We start from the raw sequence: 21,117 nt of genomic DNA, 5'->3' as shown, positions 1-21,117 counted from the left end.
GAATCAAAAGCTTAAGCCTGCCAGTTATTGTTTGTTTTGAAGCGTATTGCAGGCTGGATTTAGTTGTTCTATTGTCCAGCTTTGATATGCATTCTGAACTTCCTGTGCTATTTCTGCAGTTTACTAAGACTGTTCTTTTGGTTACAAATAACACGCAAGCCTTAAAAACAAATTTGCAGATGACATGAAGCTTAGAGGGATAGCTAACACTATGGAAGACTCAAGATTCAATTGATCTAGGCCAGGGTTTCCCAAACTTGAGTCTCCAGCTGTTTTTGGACTACAACTTCCATCATCTCTAGCTGGAAGGAGCAGTGGTCAGGGATGATGGGAATTGTAGTCCAAAAACAGCTGGAGACCCAAGTTTGGGAAACCCTGATCAAGACAGATTTGGAACACTGGGCCAAAACCAATAGGATGATATTCAAGAGAGATAAATGATAAAACCCTGCATGGGTGCAAAAAAAGCAAACACACATACAGAATGAGGGTTGTCCACAGGGCCGTCTTACCCATAGGCACTAGGGGTGTGGGGCACCCGGGCGCTGGGCTCTCAGGGGCGCCAGGCCAAGAGTCCGGGGCCTGAGATTTGAGTCCGGGGAAGAGCCCACCCATCAGTCGGAGCTTGGCTGCGGGCTCTTCTGCCGTGGGCGGCTCTGCGCCGCGGGTTCGGGGGCGACTGAGCCAGTGAGACGCTGAGGTGGCCGGCTGGCTCCACCCTCCTGCACGCCTGGGACTGGGCAACCGGGGGGGGGGGGGTGCTGGGCGGATCTTTGCACCCTGGCGTCGCATATGCTTAAGACAGCCCTGGTTATCTGGTTTGGTAGCAGCACATGTGAAAAGGATTGCAAGCTGAACATAAACATATGCAGTATTCAGATGCTTAAAAAAGCTAATAAAGCAGTTCCACATCATCATCATCATTATATTTATTTATACCCCACCTTTCCCCCTATTTACATCAGCTGTTTACAAGATATTTGCAATCTCCCAGACACTCCAGGCTATATATCTATATATCAATATATCAATATATCTATATCTACATGGCCTCATGCTTCAATTCCATGCATCTCAGTTCCTTCTCCTTTGTTAATGTGATTTACCCTTGTCAGGGGGGAAAATAAAATCTGATTAGTACTACTATGAGGACTGATATAGATGTGAAAACTCCTAAGGTGACTATTGGATGTTTATGATCAAAAGGCCAAACAAACTGAACTGTAAAAGTTCTGTATGGATTTAGAAATCAGATTGGAAATAAAAAAACAAGTGTGTGCCATTGCAAACCTCAGAAACAACCCCATACTCTTCCCACACCCACTCAGCACCTATACAATGAATCTGCATCCATCACAAAATAGTCTGTTACATCCTTTCACTCTTTCAGGAGTTTGCAGTCTTTGACTGGGTCCTACGTTCTATGTTCCAGCAAATTAGGCGTAGCAGACAAGATAGGACCACAGTTAATTAGCATTGTATTTTCTCTTAGATGTACTAACTTTTATAATGAGATTGAAGCAGCTGTTCTCTTAATATCATTGTATATGTGCATACTGTGTGATATATTTGAGACTGACTCAGGGCAGCAGGCCTAAAGGTGCCAAAATAACCTCTGCAGTTTTTCCCATCTCTGAAATGTTCTCCTTAGTACCGACGTCAGGTAAAATAAAATCGTATATAACCTATTGTTCAAAGGTTGAATTGAGACCATAAGTAGATAACTCCTGACATATTTCAGTCATAGCAGAACTAAAACTGCAGCTTTAGATTCATTTTACATGCAACTTTATTAGGTTTATGTTTTTTCCCCAGTTGATCAAAACAAACTTGAAGCAAAACTGATTGAAGAAGCAGGGGAAGAAAAAGATAGGTAATTTGGTGGGTTGAAAGCCAAATTGAGGATAATCTATTCATGTTGTATTGCTGTTCCATAATCAGAAGGTGGTCTGTTTAATTGTTTTTCAGATATTATGAAATGAAAGCTAAAGCAGAAACTGTAGCTATGGATATTGTTTGAAACCCAGCAATCTTTTAAATGACAAAATTATACACAAAAACCAAAGGGCTAAATCAGATTTTCACAAAAAATGTGGCAGTTTGCTTAGAGCTGTGAGGATATTTTAATTGAGACTTTTTGAAACCTTACTTGTGCAAGCTAGGCGGTATGCATTTAAAAGATAAATATTTCATTATGATACTTGGTGCCTGTCATCGCTGCATAAATACTTTACAATAGATGGAAATGTGGCTTGATTGTATTACTCGTAGGCAAACCAGCGCTCAGTTTAGGTCTACCACTCTCAGCTGCTAATTTTTTTTCTTGTTTTGTAAATCAGATTATGTTTCTTGGGAACTGAATTTTTGTGTGCATGATGAGGTCAAATGACTGAGTTTTGTCAACAGTGCTGTGCTTGAAAATGGGAGTTGTGCATTCACCTCTTCGCTAGATTGCAGCAAGTTTGTGTGTTAGAATTTTGGGTATTGTTCCCTTAGCAGACTGTCTGTTGTGATAAGAGAAGTGGAGCAAAAAGCTTTGCAAAATGGGGGGAGCCAGACATACTGCTGGTGTGTTCTGCTCTCTTTCTCTCAGCTTTTCTTTGGAGCAGTGCTTAACTGAGAGGGGCTGGGTTTCATCCCTACCTGGAAATCATGCTGTCTGACTTACGATGCCCTTCATCTGATGAGTGGCTGATGTATGAGATTAGAGACCATGAGAATAAGTAAATAACGGAGGAGGCCAAGTCCTGCACATTTTATTTATGGTGATCAGAGCATATGGGGAGGGATATAAAATTGGCTTTCCTGGTCTCTTAAATGATTGTCCTACTCCTCAAACAATACAAATTTGATCATATAGTTGACATCTTGCCTCTCACCTAAGTGTTAACTTCATTTTAAAATGAATATTGTGGTTATTATTTGGCAAGCCAGGTGTAGGTCTGTCATGTGTTGGACTGCTTGGATAAACAAAGTTCAGGAGGTGGCACTGACGTGTATTATCTTTAATCCAAGTAAGCTATGCATAATAACCAGTGAGGGAAACTTATTTTTAGAAAATTATAGGGTAGAGATGAAAAATTCAGAGTTATAAATTCAGCTCAGAGGCTGCATTAACAAATGTCTGTTTCCAAAGCATTCACATTTTCTTTAATTACTTCATTGATGCTATCTGTTGTGTTGAGACATGAATGGTTTGCATCATTTTAAAGCTGGGCAAAGGCCTGGAGGATGGAGAAGACTTAAAATCTTTTTCAGGTTCTGCAGATCCAGCAAAAATCTCCTTCTAGTCGAGCTTTGTCTAGTACTGTAACGCTCACAAAGCAGCGAAAATCCAAAAATAACCACATTACTTACAAGACCTTAAATAGTCATAGGCCCCGTTAGCTGCAAGAGGAAGTGGTGTGGGAGTAACTGCAACATGATGTACTGTGTGAAAGAGAATGGTAATGCGTAACTTTAAAATACACAAACTTTTAGATTATGATTAATGTGGGGAAGACATGCATTCACTTTGCTTTCGAGTGCAGGGGCCAATCTAATTCAGGCATTAGTTTTAATATCTAATTCAGTGCAATATAATTTTAATAACTGACTGTGCACAGAATTATTTATAACCTGTTTTATACTAAAGAATGTTGTGGGTGGAGAGACCTGTCAGGAGTAAGCATGGACCAATGGTACCAAATAGTATGGGAAACAGCCCTACTAGAAAAAATAACCAATAAACTGAAACTGACATGGGGACAAATAGAAGAAGATACCACAGAGCCTAGGACTTGCTGATCAGAAGGTTGGCGGTTCAAATCCCCGCGACGGGGTGAGCTCCCGTTGCTTGGTCCCAGCTCCTGCCAACCTAGCAGTTCAAAAGCACGTCAAAGTGCAAGTAGATAAATAGGTACCACTCCGGCGGGAAGGTAAACAGCGTTTCCGTGCGCTGCTCTGGTTCACCAGAAGCTGCTTTGTCATGCTGGCCACATGACCCGGAAGCTGTACGCTGGCTCCCTCGGCCAGTAAAGCGAGATGAGCGCCGCAACCCCAGAGTCGTCCGCGACCGGACCTAATGGTCAGGGGTCCCTTTACCTTTACCTTCACCCCGGTATGGCTCCCCTTTATCACATACACAGCCCAACAAGACAACGACAAGAATCCGCCAACAGCATACGAATCAATATGGCTAACCTGATTCAAAAACACCCACCCCACTCACACACGAAAATGAAGTTCACCACAGCTAGTCACAAAGAAGCAACTGCACCCTAGGCCAACCCCAATTTCTCTCACCACCAAAGGAGCACAAGCGAATAGCAAAGAGAACCCGCACAAACAACGCAGACACAAAACCCCACATATACATTCAGCAAATAAGAAACATCGCCTCCCAGCCCCACCCCTACTCGCCTCTTCCCCCCTCCACCTCTTCCCCCCATTTTCTAACCCTAATGTCTCAACAGATGAAACTGACCTATGGAAAATGTAACTTGAAAAAAGAGACATTGCGCGTACCTTTGTAAACCAATAAAACTTTAATAAACAAACAAACAAACAAACAAACAAACTGAAAAAGAAGAATGGCGAAGAAGAAAAAAGAAGAATGGTGGAGGTGGGGAGAAATGTAAGAAAGTTTCTATTCTACCCACATCCATAACCAGCAAGGATAGGATAATTCTTCAGAGCTCTTTGGCATTTTGTATTCTGCAGTAGTTTTGAAGCAGGCCTGCCCAGCCTATGAATGTGATGAATGGAGGGGCAAATGTAGTCTACAAAACCAGGTAGCATAGTTTGCCAGGTACTGTTTTATCCACACTGTGCAACCTAATTGGGGGGTGGGGAATGATCCAGGGAAGGCCCAGGCTAAATATAAGAATATCACATACATTATGGAGTTCTGTGGTATCTTCTCAATGTTGCTGTGATAACATTTAGAAATGGCTGAAGTGAATTACATGACTCCCACAGCAAAGGACCCATGGGTGGTTAAGTCCAGTCAAAGGCGACTATGGGGTTGTGGCACTCATCTCGCTTTCAGGCTGAGGGAACTGGCGTTTGTCCACAGGCAGCTTTCCAGGTCATGTGGCCAGCAGGACCAAACTGCTTCTGGCACAAGGGAACACCGTGATGGAAACCAGAGCAAATAGAAACACTGTTTACCTTCCTGCCGCAGCGGTACCTATTTATCTACTTGCACTGGCATGCTTTCGAATTGCTAGGTTGGCAGGAGCTGGGACAGAGCAATGGGAGCTTACCCCGTCACGGGGATTCAAACCACCAACCTTCTGATCAGCAAGCCCAAGAGGCTCAGTGGTTCAGACCACAGCACCACCCATGTCCCGAATAAACTAGCACACAAAGGTCCACCCGCCATTGTGAGGCTCAAACCAATGAAGACAATGCCTCCCCAGCTGTTGCCATTGGCTGTGGGTTTCTTGTGATGTCACAAAAGCACTTGGCAACTGAGTGGATATAAAGGCAGGCCAAAGGAAAAGCCATTTTTTATTTTCAACAGGACACACCTGGCAATGGATGTGACATTCAGCTTCTGGCACAATGGAAACCAGAGCAAACGGAAACACCGTTTACCTTCCCGCCGCAGCGGTACCTATTTATCTACTTGCACTGGTGTACTTTCGAACTGCTAGGTTGGCAGGAGCAGGGACTGAGCAATGGGAGCTCACTCCGTTGCGGGGATTCGAACCACCAACCTTCTGATCGGCAAGCCCAAGAGGCTCAGTGAAGCATCACCTGCTTTATTTCAGCTAGAAATGGCTGGAATGAATTACATGACTCCCACACTAGCATCTTTTGGCCCCTTGGGAAAATAATACTGTTGTAGAAGAGATTTTTTGACGCTAGAGTTTTCTGATGGAGCTCTCAGGCCCCATGAGGTCCAAAAGCAAGGGTCCAGTACAAAAGCTATTTCCTTCCATTCTTACTATTCCTGCCCCACTGTGTAACGTCTGTACATGATCTTGGAACTCAGTCGAGGCTACAACTGTGCCATGGTCGGAAAGCAAAACAAAAAAACCACCTTCCTTGCAAAGCAGGTAGCTAAAGGAAGTCCACCGAGTTTCAGACCTCCCAGTAAGGGGGCACACATGCCCCATATGATCAGAAGAGTTAAGCACGTAGGAAACATTTGAAGTCCCATTTGCCTGTTTTTGACATCAGACACATAATGTTCATACACCCGTCCATTCAAATACAGTGGTGCCTCGCAAGACGAACGCCTCGCAAAACGAAAAACTCGCAAGACGAAAGAGTTTTCCGTTTTTGAGTCGTTCCGCAAGACGAATTTCCCTATGGGCTTGCTTCGCAAGAAGAAAGCCCATAGGGAAATCTCCGGGGACCTCTTTTAAAATGCTGGCGGTCGGGAGCAAAGACTTTCACCCACCGCCGGCCTTCAGAAGAGGTCCTGGACCTCTTCTGAAGGCCGGCGGGGGGCAAAAGTCTTTGCCCCCCCCCCGCCTGCCTTCCTGGGACAGCAGAGACTTCTCCGCTGTCCCGGGCGATCTTAAAATGCTGGCGAGCCTGTAAACTGAAGCATCTGTAACCTGAGGTACCACTGTATACACTTATATAAACTAAGCCTAGGAGTCTTAGTTTGGTCAGAATCGACCATAACCCGGTTGGCAATGTTGCACATACTGCCTCTTCTCTCTCTCTCTCTCTCTCACACACACACACACCAAGTGTATTTGAAGCCCAGACAAGCGATACTCAGTAGACAAAACCCTCATGATGTGTTAACACCTGCAGTCGTCCTTCTTCCTCTGGTTTTCTGTACTCTTTATCTCTTCCTCCCAATACTGAAGCAGCTGCATTACCACATTTCCTGTCTGAAGTAGCAGCAAAGAAGCAAGGCAGCCAGAAAGCAAGAAAAGAAGGGTTGATCCTTAAAAGTGAGCCTCTTAACTATTTAAAAATTGTGCGAGGGGGTTTCTGCTCTTGAATGGTAATAACTTAGCAATTTCATTTGGATGTTGCCTTTATATTCAGATAGAGGGAGAGGGGTCTGCAGCCGGACAAAAGCCATGTTTTTTCTTACGTCGCCTTGTGAGAGTTTATTAACATTAAACTTCTGCTGCCGCTCTGAAATCATCCTGGTTCCAGGCTGTTCGCTCTGAGCAACGCTTTTACTTTACCCTGCTTCAGAGTTACAACTATGTAACCTCCCCGCTCTCAGTTAGTAACTTCATGTTCTCCGTTGTTACTCATTAAGAGGTTTGATTAAGGACTGAAAAAATGCTGCTTTTGAGAGAGAGAAGATCCCTCTCGTTCATTAGAACGAGAAGGGTACATGCAGCTTGAAAGTGTTTTTGGAATTATTACGCATATTTGTTGCCAGCTCCTTGGCAGGCGTTGAAATGCAGCCAAGTAGGGACTGTATAGAGATGCTGTTAGTCTTTGGGGCCGTATATGCAGTGCCGGATTTACATATAAGCTAAACAAGCTATAGCTTAGGGCCCCACTATCTTGGGGGAGGGCACAAGGAGAAGGGGACGACAGAGGACGAGATGGTTGGATAGTATTCTTGAAGCTACCAGCATGAGTTTGATCAAACTGCGGGAGGCAGTGGAAGACAGGAGTGCCTGGCGTGCTCTGGTCCATGGAGACACGAAGAGTCAGACACAATTAAATGACTAAACAACAACAACAATCTTGGGGCCCCCCAAAAAAAATTAAAGAAAAAAACTGGATGTACATTTCCAAAATATAAGATAAAAAAGAAATAAAATAAAACCTACATACAGCAACAGTGTTTTGTGTTGTGTATGGACCTATAAGGTCCATAAATTACCATATAGCATATATTCAACACAAAAAACAGCGACAATTTGTTGTTGACAAAGGACAGCTGGACATATAAAGGGCCCCATTATCTTCAGTAGCTTAGGGCAGGCATCCCCAAACTCACCCCTCCATATGTTTTGGGACTACAGTTCCCATCATCCCTGACCGCTGGTCCTGTTAGCTAGGGATGATGGGAGTTGTAGTCCCAAAACATCTGGAGGGCCGAGTTTGGGAGTGCCTGGCTTAGGGCCTCATCAAACCTAAATCCAGCCCTGCATATATGCAGCGAGTGGGATTTGCATGCTCATGGCAGCGCTTTGCAAAGCCATCACGACTGCAGAAATTGCAGTGGCCACGAAGGTAGCCACCATAAGGGAGCACCATTTCAAAGAAACAAGGGCGTGTCACAAATTGGACAGTGACCCTTTGTGCCCTGATGCGCTCCCTATGGACTGCAAGCATGAATTGGCACTTTTATACATTATAGTCCCCAGCTAATACCATAACCCTGCCCATGAATTGAAAGGGGCTGGAGAGGCATCTAAGCTCAATTAGTTGATATGTATCTGCTCCTTCATATGTGTCTGTTGCCTCGTGAAGCATTCTTTATTTTGTTGAGAATTTGCCCTGCCGAGTTGTTCATGGCACATGCTCCCTATCATTTCTGATGGAGGTCTTTATTTGCTGTCCTGGTGGCGTTGTTGGTTTAAGGTTGGTTGGTTTCTTTTTCATTTCTATAAGGTTGCCTTGGATCTATCTATCTATCTATCTATCTATCTATCTATCTATCTATCTATCAATCATCTATCTATCTATCTATCTATCTATCTATCTATCTATCTATACCCCACCCATCTAGCTGGGTTTGCCCAGCCACTCTGGGCGGCACCCAACAGAATATTAAAACACACGATAAAACATCAAACATAAAAAACTTCCCTAAACAGGGCTGCCTTCACATGTCTTCTAAAAGTCAGATAGTTACTTATCTCCTTGACATCTGATGGGAGGGCGTTCCACAGGGCGGTCACCACCACTGAAAAGGCCCTCTGCCTGGTTCCCTGTAACCTCACTTCTCGCTGTGAGGGAACTGCCAGAAGGCCTTTGGTGCTGGATCTCAGCATCTGGGCTGAATGATGGGGGTGGAGATGCTCCTTCAGGTATACTGGGCCGAGGCCATTTAGGGCCTGAAGGGTCAGTGCCAACACTTTGAATTGTGCTTGGAAAAGTTAGTCGTGCTTATTTTCATTGAAATAAATGAGAAGTAAGTCAGTAACTTGATGGGACCTAAGTACAGCTAGCATACCTGTTACTTTGGTTGTGGTTTTATAATGTGTACTAGTAATATTATTAGTTTCCTTAACGTAAGAACTTTTGCCTGTAGTTCCATGCCTTGTTTCCCACACTCAACAACTAGATTCCTTTGGGAAGCTACAAACATGAGGGCAATGGCCCTCCCCTACTGTTGTTCATCAAGTCGTATTCAGAGATGTGCTACCTGTGATCCTGAAGCTAGAATACAGCCGTAATGACTAGTAGCCATTCTTAACCATTGATAGCCTTTTCCTCCAACAATTTGTCAAAATCACTTTCAGTTGGTGGCCATCAATAGGGTTGGGCGATATCTGGTTTTCAACATCACGATATATCACCAGCTAAACATCACAATATATTGATATATCACAATATCTGAAATAAGGTTGGAACTATGTAGAGGCAAAAGGTAGGGCTGGGTGATATCTGGTTTTCAACATCATGATATAGCACCAGCTCAACATCATGATATACAGTGGTACCTTGGTTTAAGAACAGCCCTGTTTACGAACTATTCGGTTTACAAACTCCACAAAACCAGAAGTAGTGTCCCGGTTTGCAAACTTTACCTCAGTCTACGAACAGAAGCCAAATGGTGGAAGGGCACCGGCGGCGGGAGGCCTCATTAGGGAAAGTGTGCCTCAGTTTACGCATGGTTTCAGTTTAAGAACAGACTTCCGGAACAGATCATAAAGTTCATATATCGAGATACCACTGTACTGATATAGCATGATGTCTGAAATATGGATGGAGCTATGTAGAGGCATTGGGTGGCATCACGTTTTCCCCCACATTGTGATTTTTGCGCGCGCGCACACACACACACACAATTTGCTATATACTGCCAGGTTAAAATTTATGAAACTGATACCACAATATGGACTTCAAACCAGTTTTGGACAATATATTGCCCAGCTCTAACAAATTTCATGATTCACTATATATTTCCAGGTCAAAAATTATGAAACCGATAGCACCAATTTTGGACAATATATTGATATATAGCCCGGCCCTAGCTGTCACTACATCTTGTGGTAGTGAATTCTGGAGGGTTGTGTGAAGAAATATGCAAGTAATGGGTGTCGAAAGCCTCAGTCTGAAAGCATAGGCATATTTGGCTAAGGTACCCATGTAAAGTTAATAAACCTGGGGTTAGGTCCTTACATACTGCCTTACAGATGAAAAGGTTTTGGAAGTTCCCTTCTGAAAAACCTCTCTCCTCTTTCACCTGTAAGATTACAGGAACCAGGTGATGTTGTTAAAGGAAGGCAGTAGCACAGTTTCAGTGGGGAAAACAGCAAGCTCTTCAGCCTTGGTTAGTCATCTATGAAATGAGAATAATGGTCCTGTTTCTCACACCACAAATATAGTTGTAGGTGAAGAAGATAGGGAAGCTTCTCCAATTCTGAGCTTTAGTGCTAGCTGTAAATCTAAGTTCTTAATAAATTCATCACTCTAGCTAATAAGATTAGGGATATAAAGTGATTAGGAGTGCATTGCAGGAGTCTCCTTATCTACAATGCCGTTGCTGAATTATGCAACGCTACAATTTTAGCCAATTAAAAATATTGGTTGTCTGCAACTATACTTCAATCTTGTTTAAGGGGATAATCTCATGGGCCTTCATTAATCTGAGAAACCTAGACAGGCAAGAACTGTACTACATGTAATAATTTGGTTTGTCTCTCAGAGTGCAGCATTTAGGTCCTGAACTTTCCTCACATTACGCTGCGTTTCCCAAAGATCAGTGTTAATAAAAAACTATATTTAGAATGCTTGGTATCTTATTATACTTATGCACAGATAAATGTATTTTTAAAATGTCATATAATCCCTGGGGATGGCCACATGTCCTGTTTTACAGAGGACAGTCCTCTGTTTGAAGGGCTTTCTGGTCCAAGTGTTGTTTAAAAGATAATGAACATCAGGAAGAAGGGAGAGCTGCAGGCCCCTTGAAGTCATTATTATTATTATTATTATTATTATTATTATTATTATTATTATTATTATTATTATTATTATTTATATACAGTGGTACCTTGTTTTGAGTCCAGCATCTGTTCCGGAGCCCCGGACGCTTGACGAAAAGGGCGCTCGACAAAGCACCGCTGCGCATGCGCGAAGCACAATTTAGCTTTTCTGCACCTGCCAGAGACGTCTGCCGAAATGGATGTTGGATGGGGCAGACTTATACGGAGGTACCACTGTACCAGCCTTTATCAGAAGATCCCAGGGCAGTGTACAACATTTCAGAACATCAATGATAAAAATGAAATAAAAACTTAATAAAAAGCATACTGACAGGCAGCCTAATAATAAAATAGTCATCATAATAACAGTCCTTTCCCTCATACTTTCCCAGGCCATAGATTACAGTGGTGCCTCGCAAGACGAAAAGAATCCATTCTGTGATTCTCTTCGTCTAGTGGTTTTTTCGTCTTGCGAAGCAAGCCCATTGAAGGATTAGCGGATTAGCGCTATTAGCGGCTTTTAGTGGCTTATCTGCTGATCGGATCAGCTGATAAGCGGCTTAGCGGCTTAGAAAAAGGGGGGGAGGGAAAAAACCAGCAGGAACTCGCAAGACATTGTCGTCTTGCGAAGCAAGCCCATAGGAAATTCGTTTTGCGAAGCACCTCCAAATGCGAGGCATTCGTCTTGCGGGGCACCACTGTATTTAATAGCCATAGGCCTGTGTAAAGAGGAATGTTTTTGCCTGGTGACTAAAGACAATTAGTGATGGCTCCAGGCAAGTCTCTCTGGGGAGAGAATTCCACAATTGGGGAGCATTATTATCAATTTACAGTGAGGTGGAAGGTTCACAGGCTATGAAGGACTTGTTCACAATTTGTTTGACAGCTGCGTGAATCATTATAGCTAGGAAGTGGAAGGGGCAAGCAGAATATAAAATGGAAGAATGGTATAAAGAGGTGCGGGATATAGTTATTAATGATAAATTAACACGTGCCATTAAGGTAAGATGGGGAATATACAGGAGAAATGATTTTGTGGACGTATGGAAGGTGTTTGTAGAATTTGTACTGTTGAAACGGAACAGGGTCAAACCATCGCAAGAGGTGCTGAAATTTTGGGAAGTTGGATAGTTACAGTGGAATTGTCTCAGCGGTAGGGTGCACATTTTTTATTCTTATTTATTTACGGATATTACTTTGTCAAAATGAAATAAAAAATTAAAAGGAGAGAGAGAAAAGAAAAATAGAAAGGCTGTGAACTCGATTCAGCTCTGGTACTAAAAATAAATTATTGTGCTCAATGCTAAAAAATAAAATAATCCCAGAACCACCACAGAAAAGGCCTGTTCTCTTGATGCTCATAAATAGTTAGCACCTGGATAATAGTTAGCACACTGTCTTCCCCACTATGTTTTTGAGCAATGCAAAGTTTTTCCCGAATATTTGAAGCCCCTACTTCCCCTTACCCCACCAAGAGTGTAGCCACCATCACTTCACTTGCTCAGAACCAGAATGTTTCAAACTACTTTTTCTCCCCACGAACAGCTTAATAACTCCATTTCCGAAAAACAATAAAGATTAATTTTTACCTAGAGGAACTAGTTGTACTGTAGCAAAATTCCTTGCTTAAAAATCCAGTAATAATTATACGCCTGACTTAGCTTAATTATACTTCACGTAATAAACCTGTGCTTTCATGGCAGTATTTATACAGGAAGTTCTAGGAATTAATTGGAGTGCCTGATCTGCAGGTGTTGGAACCGGCAGATGGAAACACACATTTAGAGGTAGATTTTCCGTCTCTCGCATGAGTCGTCGAAAGCTTTGATCCATTCACCAGAAGCAACATGCAATCAGGGACGAGAAGGAAAAGTTGCTGGCCACACATTCGGCAGTTGTGTGAGTTGGCCCTCAGCCTCCCAAACTGTGACTGCCAGACAGGCTCAGGCTTTCTCTATAGCATCCGGTGTCAACAGACTGGGCCTGCTTCTTGCAGTCATGGAGGAAAGAAAGAAGCACAGTCTTTTCTTAAAAAGGTAAAGGACCCCTGACAGTTAAGTCCAGTCACAAATGACTCTGGGGTTGCGGCACTCATCTCGCTTTACTGGCCGAGGGAGCCGACGTTTGTCCGCAGACAGTTTTTCCGGGTCATGTGGCCAGCATGACTAAGTGTGCTGGTCCCAAGGGTTAACCGTGCGGCAAGGTCCGAGTCCAGTCTGAGGGTGCAGTAGGGAGGCTGTCCATCAAAACTGAAGCTGGGTCCAAGGCAGGGAGTCGGGTGAGGTCAGGAACTCTGGCAGAAGAGCAGGACAGGGTGCAGGCAGGAACAGGCTACCAACAATGTTGCTCCCACAACCTGGGACTGGGGCTGGTTGGCTTTTATCTGCCCCGAGGCATAGGGCGGCCCCGATCCTCAGGTGACTCGCCTCTCCTGGCCTGGAGGCGAGCACTCTTCCTGCGGGGACTTAGTTCCCTCCGCCTCTCTGCCCTGAGCCTCTGCAGCTCAGGAGAGGCTGGAGGGTTACTGGACCCAGAGGCAACCACAGCTTCCTCTGACGGGACTGAGAGTGGAGCACCTGCAGGCAATGGGTCCTCCATCACCTCAGGAGCCAGAGCAGACTCAGCTGATGCCTGCACCTGAGGATCCAGCACAGGTGAGGACCCTTCAGGCTCAGGCCCCACCCCCGGCTCAGCTGGTTCTGGAGGCGGGGAATCCTGTGCAGGCTGGGATTCCTAAGGTTCAGCATCCGAGTCCGAATCCCAGGCCATCACACTAAGCCAGCATTACTAAACTAGAGCAGCGCACGGAAACGCCGCTTACCTTCCCGCCAGAGCAGTACCTATTTATCTACTTGCACTGTGTGCTTTCGAACTGCTAGGTTGGCAGGAGCTGGGACTGAGCAACGGGAGCTCACCCCGTTGTAGGGATTCGAAACACCAACCTTTCGATCGGCAAGCCCAAGCAGCACAGTGGTTTAACCACAAATTGCCCCCTGCCTTCAGAAATGCTTGTCTCCTTAAACTATGGAAGGTAACACTACTACTCCTGCTACAAGAATCAATGTGAAAAGAACCAGCTAGATCCAAAATCTCAGTTGAGATCGCATTCTAGATCTAGATCAAAATTCAGATCCAGGTCATGGACTAGTTCTGAGTCCAGTGATCACCAACAACGTACCTTGTTTTTTTAGGCATGTATTATCCAGACACACAGTTGAGTTATTATGTTGCAACATTGCTTAAAATAACTTCTGTCTGTTATCCTGTCAGCAGACAATTAATACTATTAAAACACAATCTTCTACAAAAGAGTCCACTTTGTTAAATGTCATGGGCAGCTACTGACGTCCTTGTGGTGTTTATTTGTATATATTTTTGTAAAAGACTTTCATTTTTATGCTTCAAATATCAATGGTACATTGATTATTACAGTAGTTTACAGCAGGGGTCAGCAAACTTTTTCAGCAGGGGGCCGGTCCACTCTCCCTTAGGCCTTGTGGGGGGCCGGACTATATTTTGAAGAAAAAAAAATTGAACGAATTCCTATGCCCCACAAATAACCCAGAGATGCATTTTAAATAAAAGCACACATTCTACTCATGTAAAAACACGCTGATTCCTGGACCATCTGCGGGCTGGATTTAGAAGGCGATTGGGCCGGATCTGGCCCCCAGGCCTTAGTTTATCCATGGTTTACAGCTTGTCGTAATGAACTCGCCCACAAGAGATATTACACTTGTCCTTACTTTTAACACCAGAATTCAAGAGGAGCCCCCCCCCCCAACAAAATGATGTTTATCCCAATTTCTAATAGGAGCCTTGCAGCACTATTTAGATGCTTGGGGGTGTGTGTGGAAGAGAGGTTTTGGAAATGGGGGGGGGGATACTTTTTTCGTTCTTTCCCACCATCCTGAAACTTTCCACCACTGTGCTATATGATGCTAAAGGACTAATAGCCACAAAATTTCACAATTCAGCTGTTCTCAGCAGGCGCTGGAAGGCAAGGAACATAGGTCTTGATCAGGGTAACCCCCACTCCACCCCCGTTTCTTTCATTTTTAATTTGCAAAGTATTATACTTCTGCATACCTGGGGAGCTCACTTTGTATGCAGAATGGGTTATCTCTGTTTTTTAATGGCCCATTTCGTTCCAAACTGATAAGTATAGGACCACCCAAAATCAGCATTAAGAGGAAGCACGCGATTATATGAATTTCACAAAGGGCTCACAATGGTGCATTCGGCATTCTCTGTCTTCTGCGTAATATATTTTGACCTTGATTTACAAGGCAAGGCTGGGAAAATAGGTAATATGCCAAATGACCAAAGTAATGCTTCATTGCCCTTTCAAAGTGTAACAGCTATATAGTTTCAGGTTAGAGATTAACTAGCCCTTCAATTTCACAAAAGAATGGGTGGAATTTTGTGCGTCTCAGTTTTTCCGCTCCAGAAGCTTAAAACCTTTTAAGGTAACAGCTCATACTTCAAATATTATTTTCCATTTTGAAAAACACTATTACTTGAAGCAGCAGGATAGCAGTAGTAAATTATGCCCGTCTGGCAGCATGCGGACACCAACTAGGTTGTTGAAACACACTTAAACAAGGCTGGGTTATTTAATGAGCTTGCGGTATGAACAAACAGTGGTGGTGTGGAGGGGGCACTCTGTCAGCGCCTTAATTGTGTTAAGAAAAAAAGAATATTTTTAAAGCTGGAGGAGGACTTCATTGCCCTTGTCACATTGCAATACAATGTAGAAAGTGTTGATATAGACTATTTGCGTGGGTTTGATGGGGATACTATTAAGCCCTTAATACTCATGAGTGAGGAAGAAAGGTAATATAGTGTTTGTGCTCTGATTCTCTGTATTTTGAGATTTATTTTCTACTGAGTAAAAATGGATTTTTTTTTATTGAATGATGTCTGGTGCATAATGTTGTAGAACCTAGAATGTTCTCAAACCTAGTAGGTTCTAAGTGCCAAGCAACAGATTTTAAACCAGTTGCTTTAGAAACCATGTAACAAGCATTGTGAATTTTATTTTTACTTTTTCTTTTCCCAGGTTACTATTTGGAAGCTGGAGTAGAACATTGTTTTCTGTAATGCCGGGCCCGATATCTTGAGAGGGAAGAGAAGGAGAAAGCAGCTACTCTGGTGCCAACCCAAACTGCAGGGGAAAGTTTAAAAGACGGATTTTATTTACCCTCTGTGGGACCTGGGCACATTGACTAAGAGGAGATACTATCTCACAGATTTGGAGCTTTATCTCTTGCTCCTAACCTCTGTATTTGCACTTTGAACTGGAAGCAAAAATGAGCGAGTTCTGGTTGTGTTTCAACTGCTGTATTGCAGAACAGCCTCAGCCCGTAAGTATGAATTTTGCTTTGCTTTCCATTGTTGGGTAATGTTGGTTCCATTCACTTTTTCTTGTGCATTTTCGTACGTGGGCTATCGGGATGTCTCTGCTGCATTGTAGAAGCAGTCAAACCTGCTGGCTTTTGTCTAATATAGCGTTGACAACGGCTATTCCTAAATTCCATTAGTGCTGTGGAACAAGTCCTTTTTTGATGCATCTGGTTGGACTCAAATCAGCAGGGCCGTCTTACCCATAGGCGCTAGGGGTGTGGGGCACCTGGGCACTGGGCTCTCAGGGGAGCCAGGCCAAGAGTCCGGGGCCGAGAGTTGAGTCCGGAGAAGAGCCCACCCGTTGGTCAGAGCGCCATGGTGGGCTCTTCTGCAGGTGGATCTGAGCCACGAGTCCGGGGGTGACCAAGCCATCGAGACACTGAGGTGGCCGGCTGGCTCCGCCCTCCTGTGCGCCGGGGGGGGGGGCACGCCAAGCGAATCTTTGCACCCCGGCGCCATATATTCTTAAGACAGCCCTGCAAATCAGTCCTCTGATGTGAGAAGTGACAAACTTACAGCAGCCGCACCTCTTTCCATTCATACTGTAGTTCTGATTTGAAAATATTGTTTAGTGCATGAAGATAGAAACACACACACACACCCCATATATAATCTGAATGTGATATATAAACAAGTACCCCTCGACTTTACCTATTTTCCCTTTATGCCTCCTAGATGCTGGCTTGTAATAATTTGTACCTAAGAAAAGGAGTACATATTACAAATATGCCTCTCAGGCAAAGGCATGTTTCATCTCTTGCTCTAATGCCAGATATAAAGTTCTAAATACTATTATATTACATATACCAGATTTGTATAGTGCATATTGTGCTATTAAACTAGTCCATAACAAGCTTGACAGTGGCTGCATACTCATCTGACATAGCAACGGGGGGGGGGGGGAGAAACATGCAGGCTTACATATCTCGATGCCAGAACAGAGGTGGTTGCTATGTGATTCACAAACTAAATGTTATTTCTAATATTTATACTTTGCTCTTTAAAAGACACACTGAGTTCCCTTGGAAGAAATTTAAAATACATGGGCTGTGTGCAACTGTTATGTAGACAGAACAACTTCTGTGAGCACAGTGGAATATCTTTTCATCCTGTAGGCCCCCAAATCTACTTTTCCCCCAACCCTTTGCAACAGACTGGGGGGGGGGCAGCAGTTCTGTTGCGCATGGGGAATTTGTTCTGCTTGCACAGTGATTTAGTTGAATTAAAACCCCATGACAATCAGGCAATAAAATAATAATAAACATGAATGAAAAATGCAGCAAAGAACACTTATCAGCAAGGAGCAGAGTTAAAATCAACTGATTTAAAAGGGTTTTTTTAAAAAATAAAATAAAATAAAATAATCAGTGCTTTTCTGGGGGCACGCAGGGGTACGCATACCCCTAAACATTTTGTGAATCTTTGTACTTTTGTCCATTTACTGTATTTATTTTTCCCGATTTGAACTATAAAATGGTGATTTTCTTGAGTCAAAATGAGAGGGCATTCCACAGGGTGGGCACCACCACCAAGAAGGCCCTCTGCCTGGTTCCCTTGTAACATTCCTTCTTGCAGGGAGGGAACCACCCTTGGAGCTGGATCTCAGTGGCTGGGCTGAACAATGGGGGTGGAGACGCTCCTTCAGGAAACTTAGGTGTGTGGGGGTACTATGCCTTGGATGAAAACGTACAGAAGGCAAAATAGGGACCGTAAAGTACTTGAAATCATAATGAGAATGGATACATTCAGACACTATCTAGACGGATTTCAGTTTTTTTTGGAAAATTTCAGACCTTTGCAAAAACAGAAGCCTCAGCTGCACTGCTGCTGCGACTGTCAGAGAATGCAATTTTGAAGATCCTGACAAAGGAATATTCTGAAAAATGATGCTAATATTTGACTTTGAGCAAGTTACTCCTCCACAGTTCACACTATAAAAATGACCAAATGCCATATTTAATGAACAGAATTTTGGGAAGACTTCATGCCTTAGATGCCAGAATGGGGAGTTACTAGATCTTTAAAAGTAAAGTGACAATTTTGAACTCTTTGGGCTGATTTAAATGTGTTGTCCTTCTAGGGCTGTATTACTTGATAATGCTTTTGGACAGGCACGTAACTGAACACAAACAGATTCCCAACATAAAATCTTCTATTGAATTCTGGAGGTGTTGCTTTCCAGAAGAGCTGTGCAAGCTACTTCTTTCCTTGCTTGTTTCAGGAAAGTGCAGATTAACTCTTAGGCACATTGTCTTTTATTAACATCTAAAGTTTCAAAACAGAGTGCTTGAATATGAGTAATTTATGAAAGCTTTCTGAGATAAAATCCAAAATCATTTCCACATTTTTTAATTGTAGGAGCTACAAAAACATTGAAAGTCATTTCCCTTCTTTTTTTAAAAAATTTTTTTTTATTAGTTTTCAATAACAATAATCCAATATATGCCTCATTGTATCAATACCAAATTATAATATCAATTCCAATATCAATCAATCAAATACCCAATTATGTTTGAGAACCAAGGTATGACTATACTTATAGAACAGGCTTCCTCAACCTCGGCCCTCCAGATGTTTGTGGCCTACAACTCCCATGATTCCTAGTTAGCAGGACCAGTGGTCAGGGATGATGGGAATTGTAGTCTCAAAACATCTGGAGGGCCGAGGTTGAAGAAGCCTGCTATAGAATATTTGACACTAGCCAGTAAAATAATTCAATTCAGTTTAAGCGGCTTGGACACACTAAAGTTAAAATGCCTCACATTTATTTTAGAAACATCTAGTGGGTGTTGGTTACAGGTAGGTAGCCGTGTTGGTCTGCCATAGTCAAAATAAAAAATTTCCTTCCAGTAGCACCTTAAAGACCAACTAAGTTAGTTCTTGGTATGAGCTTTCGTGTGCATGCACACTGTGTATCTGAAGAAGTGTGCATGCACACGAAAGCTCATACCAAGAACTAACTTAGTTGGTGTTTAAGGTGCTACTGGAAGGAAATTTTTTATTTTGATCTAGTGGGTGTGTGGGTGTTTGTATGTATGCATACACAGAGAGACACATACATATTCTCAGTCTTTTTACTTAAAATTGCATTGGCAGTTAATGAAATGACATTAAGATCATATATTGACCGCTGGGTTTTTGTGATAAATGGAAACTTTGAGGAAGAGGATTGGGCTTCTACTTAGGCAAAAAAAAAACAAAAAAAAAACACAAACATTCATGGAATATTTTAATGTATGCAATACATCTGTAGCACAATTGGCCATTGTTCCCTTTTGGATACACTTCCAGAGCTTGAGATTTCTATAGCAATTCAAGCTCTCTCTCAAAAAGTGGGCTACTGTGATTTGTTTCTAAGTGATTTGCTTGGACTTAGGATACTTTCATTTATTCATTTATTTACGGCTATTAGCCCATAAAATATGTACAAACATAAAAAAGCACAAAGGCTTAAAAACCGAAATATCTGGCAACAGAAGGTGAACACTGCGATGCAAGGGTGGGTCATTGGGCAGAGCCAAATAATAGGATGTGGCCCGGAGAGCTCCAAGGGACGGTTCACAGAAAAAGGAAAACTGAAGACGAGATCTGACATGCACTCTCATCATAACTGTCCGATTAGATTTTGGACTTAGGATATACTTTATGCACTTGTAAAATGAATACTGCAGAATGTTATCTGTTGTCTGATGCTTCAGTTCTAATTTTTTTTTGTGGAAAATAGGTGAAGCAGCTGCTGCCCCTGAAAACAAGTAAATTCCACTTGCAATGAAGAATAACCAATTTGATTGGTAGCTATATCTTGCACAGTGGTCAAATGTAGCATAAAACTCTGAATTTGTCAGTACTATATTTTGGATTTTTTTTACTTTTACTCTGCAAACGCGTACTTTAATTGAAAGGTAAGGTATATAAAAATATTTGCAAATAATATTGAATAGTTTTCTCAGCCAGACATATTTCTCAGGTGGTTTATAGAACTTTTTCCTGTCTAAAATTAGTGGTATTTCAGTTTAGCTAATGATTTATTTTGTTTCTAACTTTTAAAACATTTGAAAGCATGTACTCTGCGTCCACGTGTGGGCACTGGAATTTAGTATACACAGAGCTCAGATGGAAGTGGCTCCCTACTCAAATGAATAGGACAAAACTATTCTTGCAGCATTCTCTCCCTGGTATTTATTTACAAGTTTTGAAGCATTCTCCATAATTCAGAAAACTATAATGTCAGTACACTTGTACCTTGGCTCCCGAATGCACTGGGAGTTGAATGTTCTGGCTCCCGAACAATAGAAAACAGGAAGTGGCTGTTCCGGTTTTTGAACGTTCTTTTGGAAGCCAAATGTCTAATGGGGCTTCCGCGGCTTCCTGCAACCCATCAGAAGCTGCGCTTTGAAAGTCGAACGTTTTGGAAGTCAAACGGACTTCCGGAACGGATTCTGTTTGACTTCCTAGGTACAACTGTACTGCAGTCCAGCATTTAGGACCAAACTAGATATGATGTTAACTGTATGCTCATTATTAATGAGTCTGTCTATTTATTTTTAAATGGGAATAGTAGCTGCAGGTAGGATATTGGGATTGGGAATATGGCTTAATCTCCGCAACCATAGTCCCATTGAAAATCAGGCCTGTC

At 42.8% G+C, this 21,117-nt stretch overlaps 1 protein-coding gene across 5 annotated transcripts in view; it reads left to right on the top strand.

Annotated features, from left to right (window-relative positions):
* The window catches only part of CDC42SE2 (CDC42 small effector 2), a 95,534-nt gene that overhangs the window by 45,385 nt on the left and 29,032 nt on the right, over nucleotides 1–21,117 (top strand). For 4 of the 5 annotated variants that reach the window (XM_081213944.1, XM_081213942.1, XM_081213943.1 and 1 more), the window contains one exon: nucleotides 16,138–16,441. In XM_081213944.1, coding sequence (XP_081070070.1) covers nucleotides 16,388–16,441 — 54 coding nt within the window. In that variant the 5' untranslated portion in view covers nucleotides 16,138–16,387. Of the gene's footprint in view, nucleotides 1–16,137; nucleotides 16,442–21,117 lie in introns of those variants that run through there. The other variant, XM_081213941.1, reaches the window with a different exon arrangement.

The sequence above is a fragment of the Podarcis bocagei genome (genome assembly GCF_964188305.1).
Source record: "Podarcis bocagei genome assembly, chromosome: 11".
In the NCBI taxonomy this organism is placed as follows: Eukaryota; Metazoa; Chordata; class Lepidosauria; order Squamata; family Lacertidae; genus Podarcis; species Podarcis bocagei.
The sequence above is the reverse complement of the archived record's forward strand: the minus strand, read 5'-3'. Positions and strand labels throughout refer to the sequence as shown.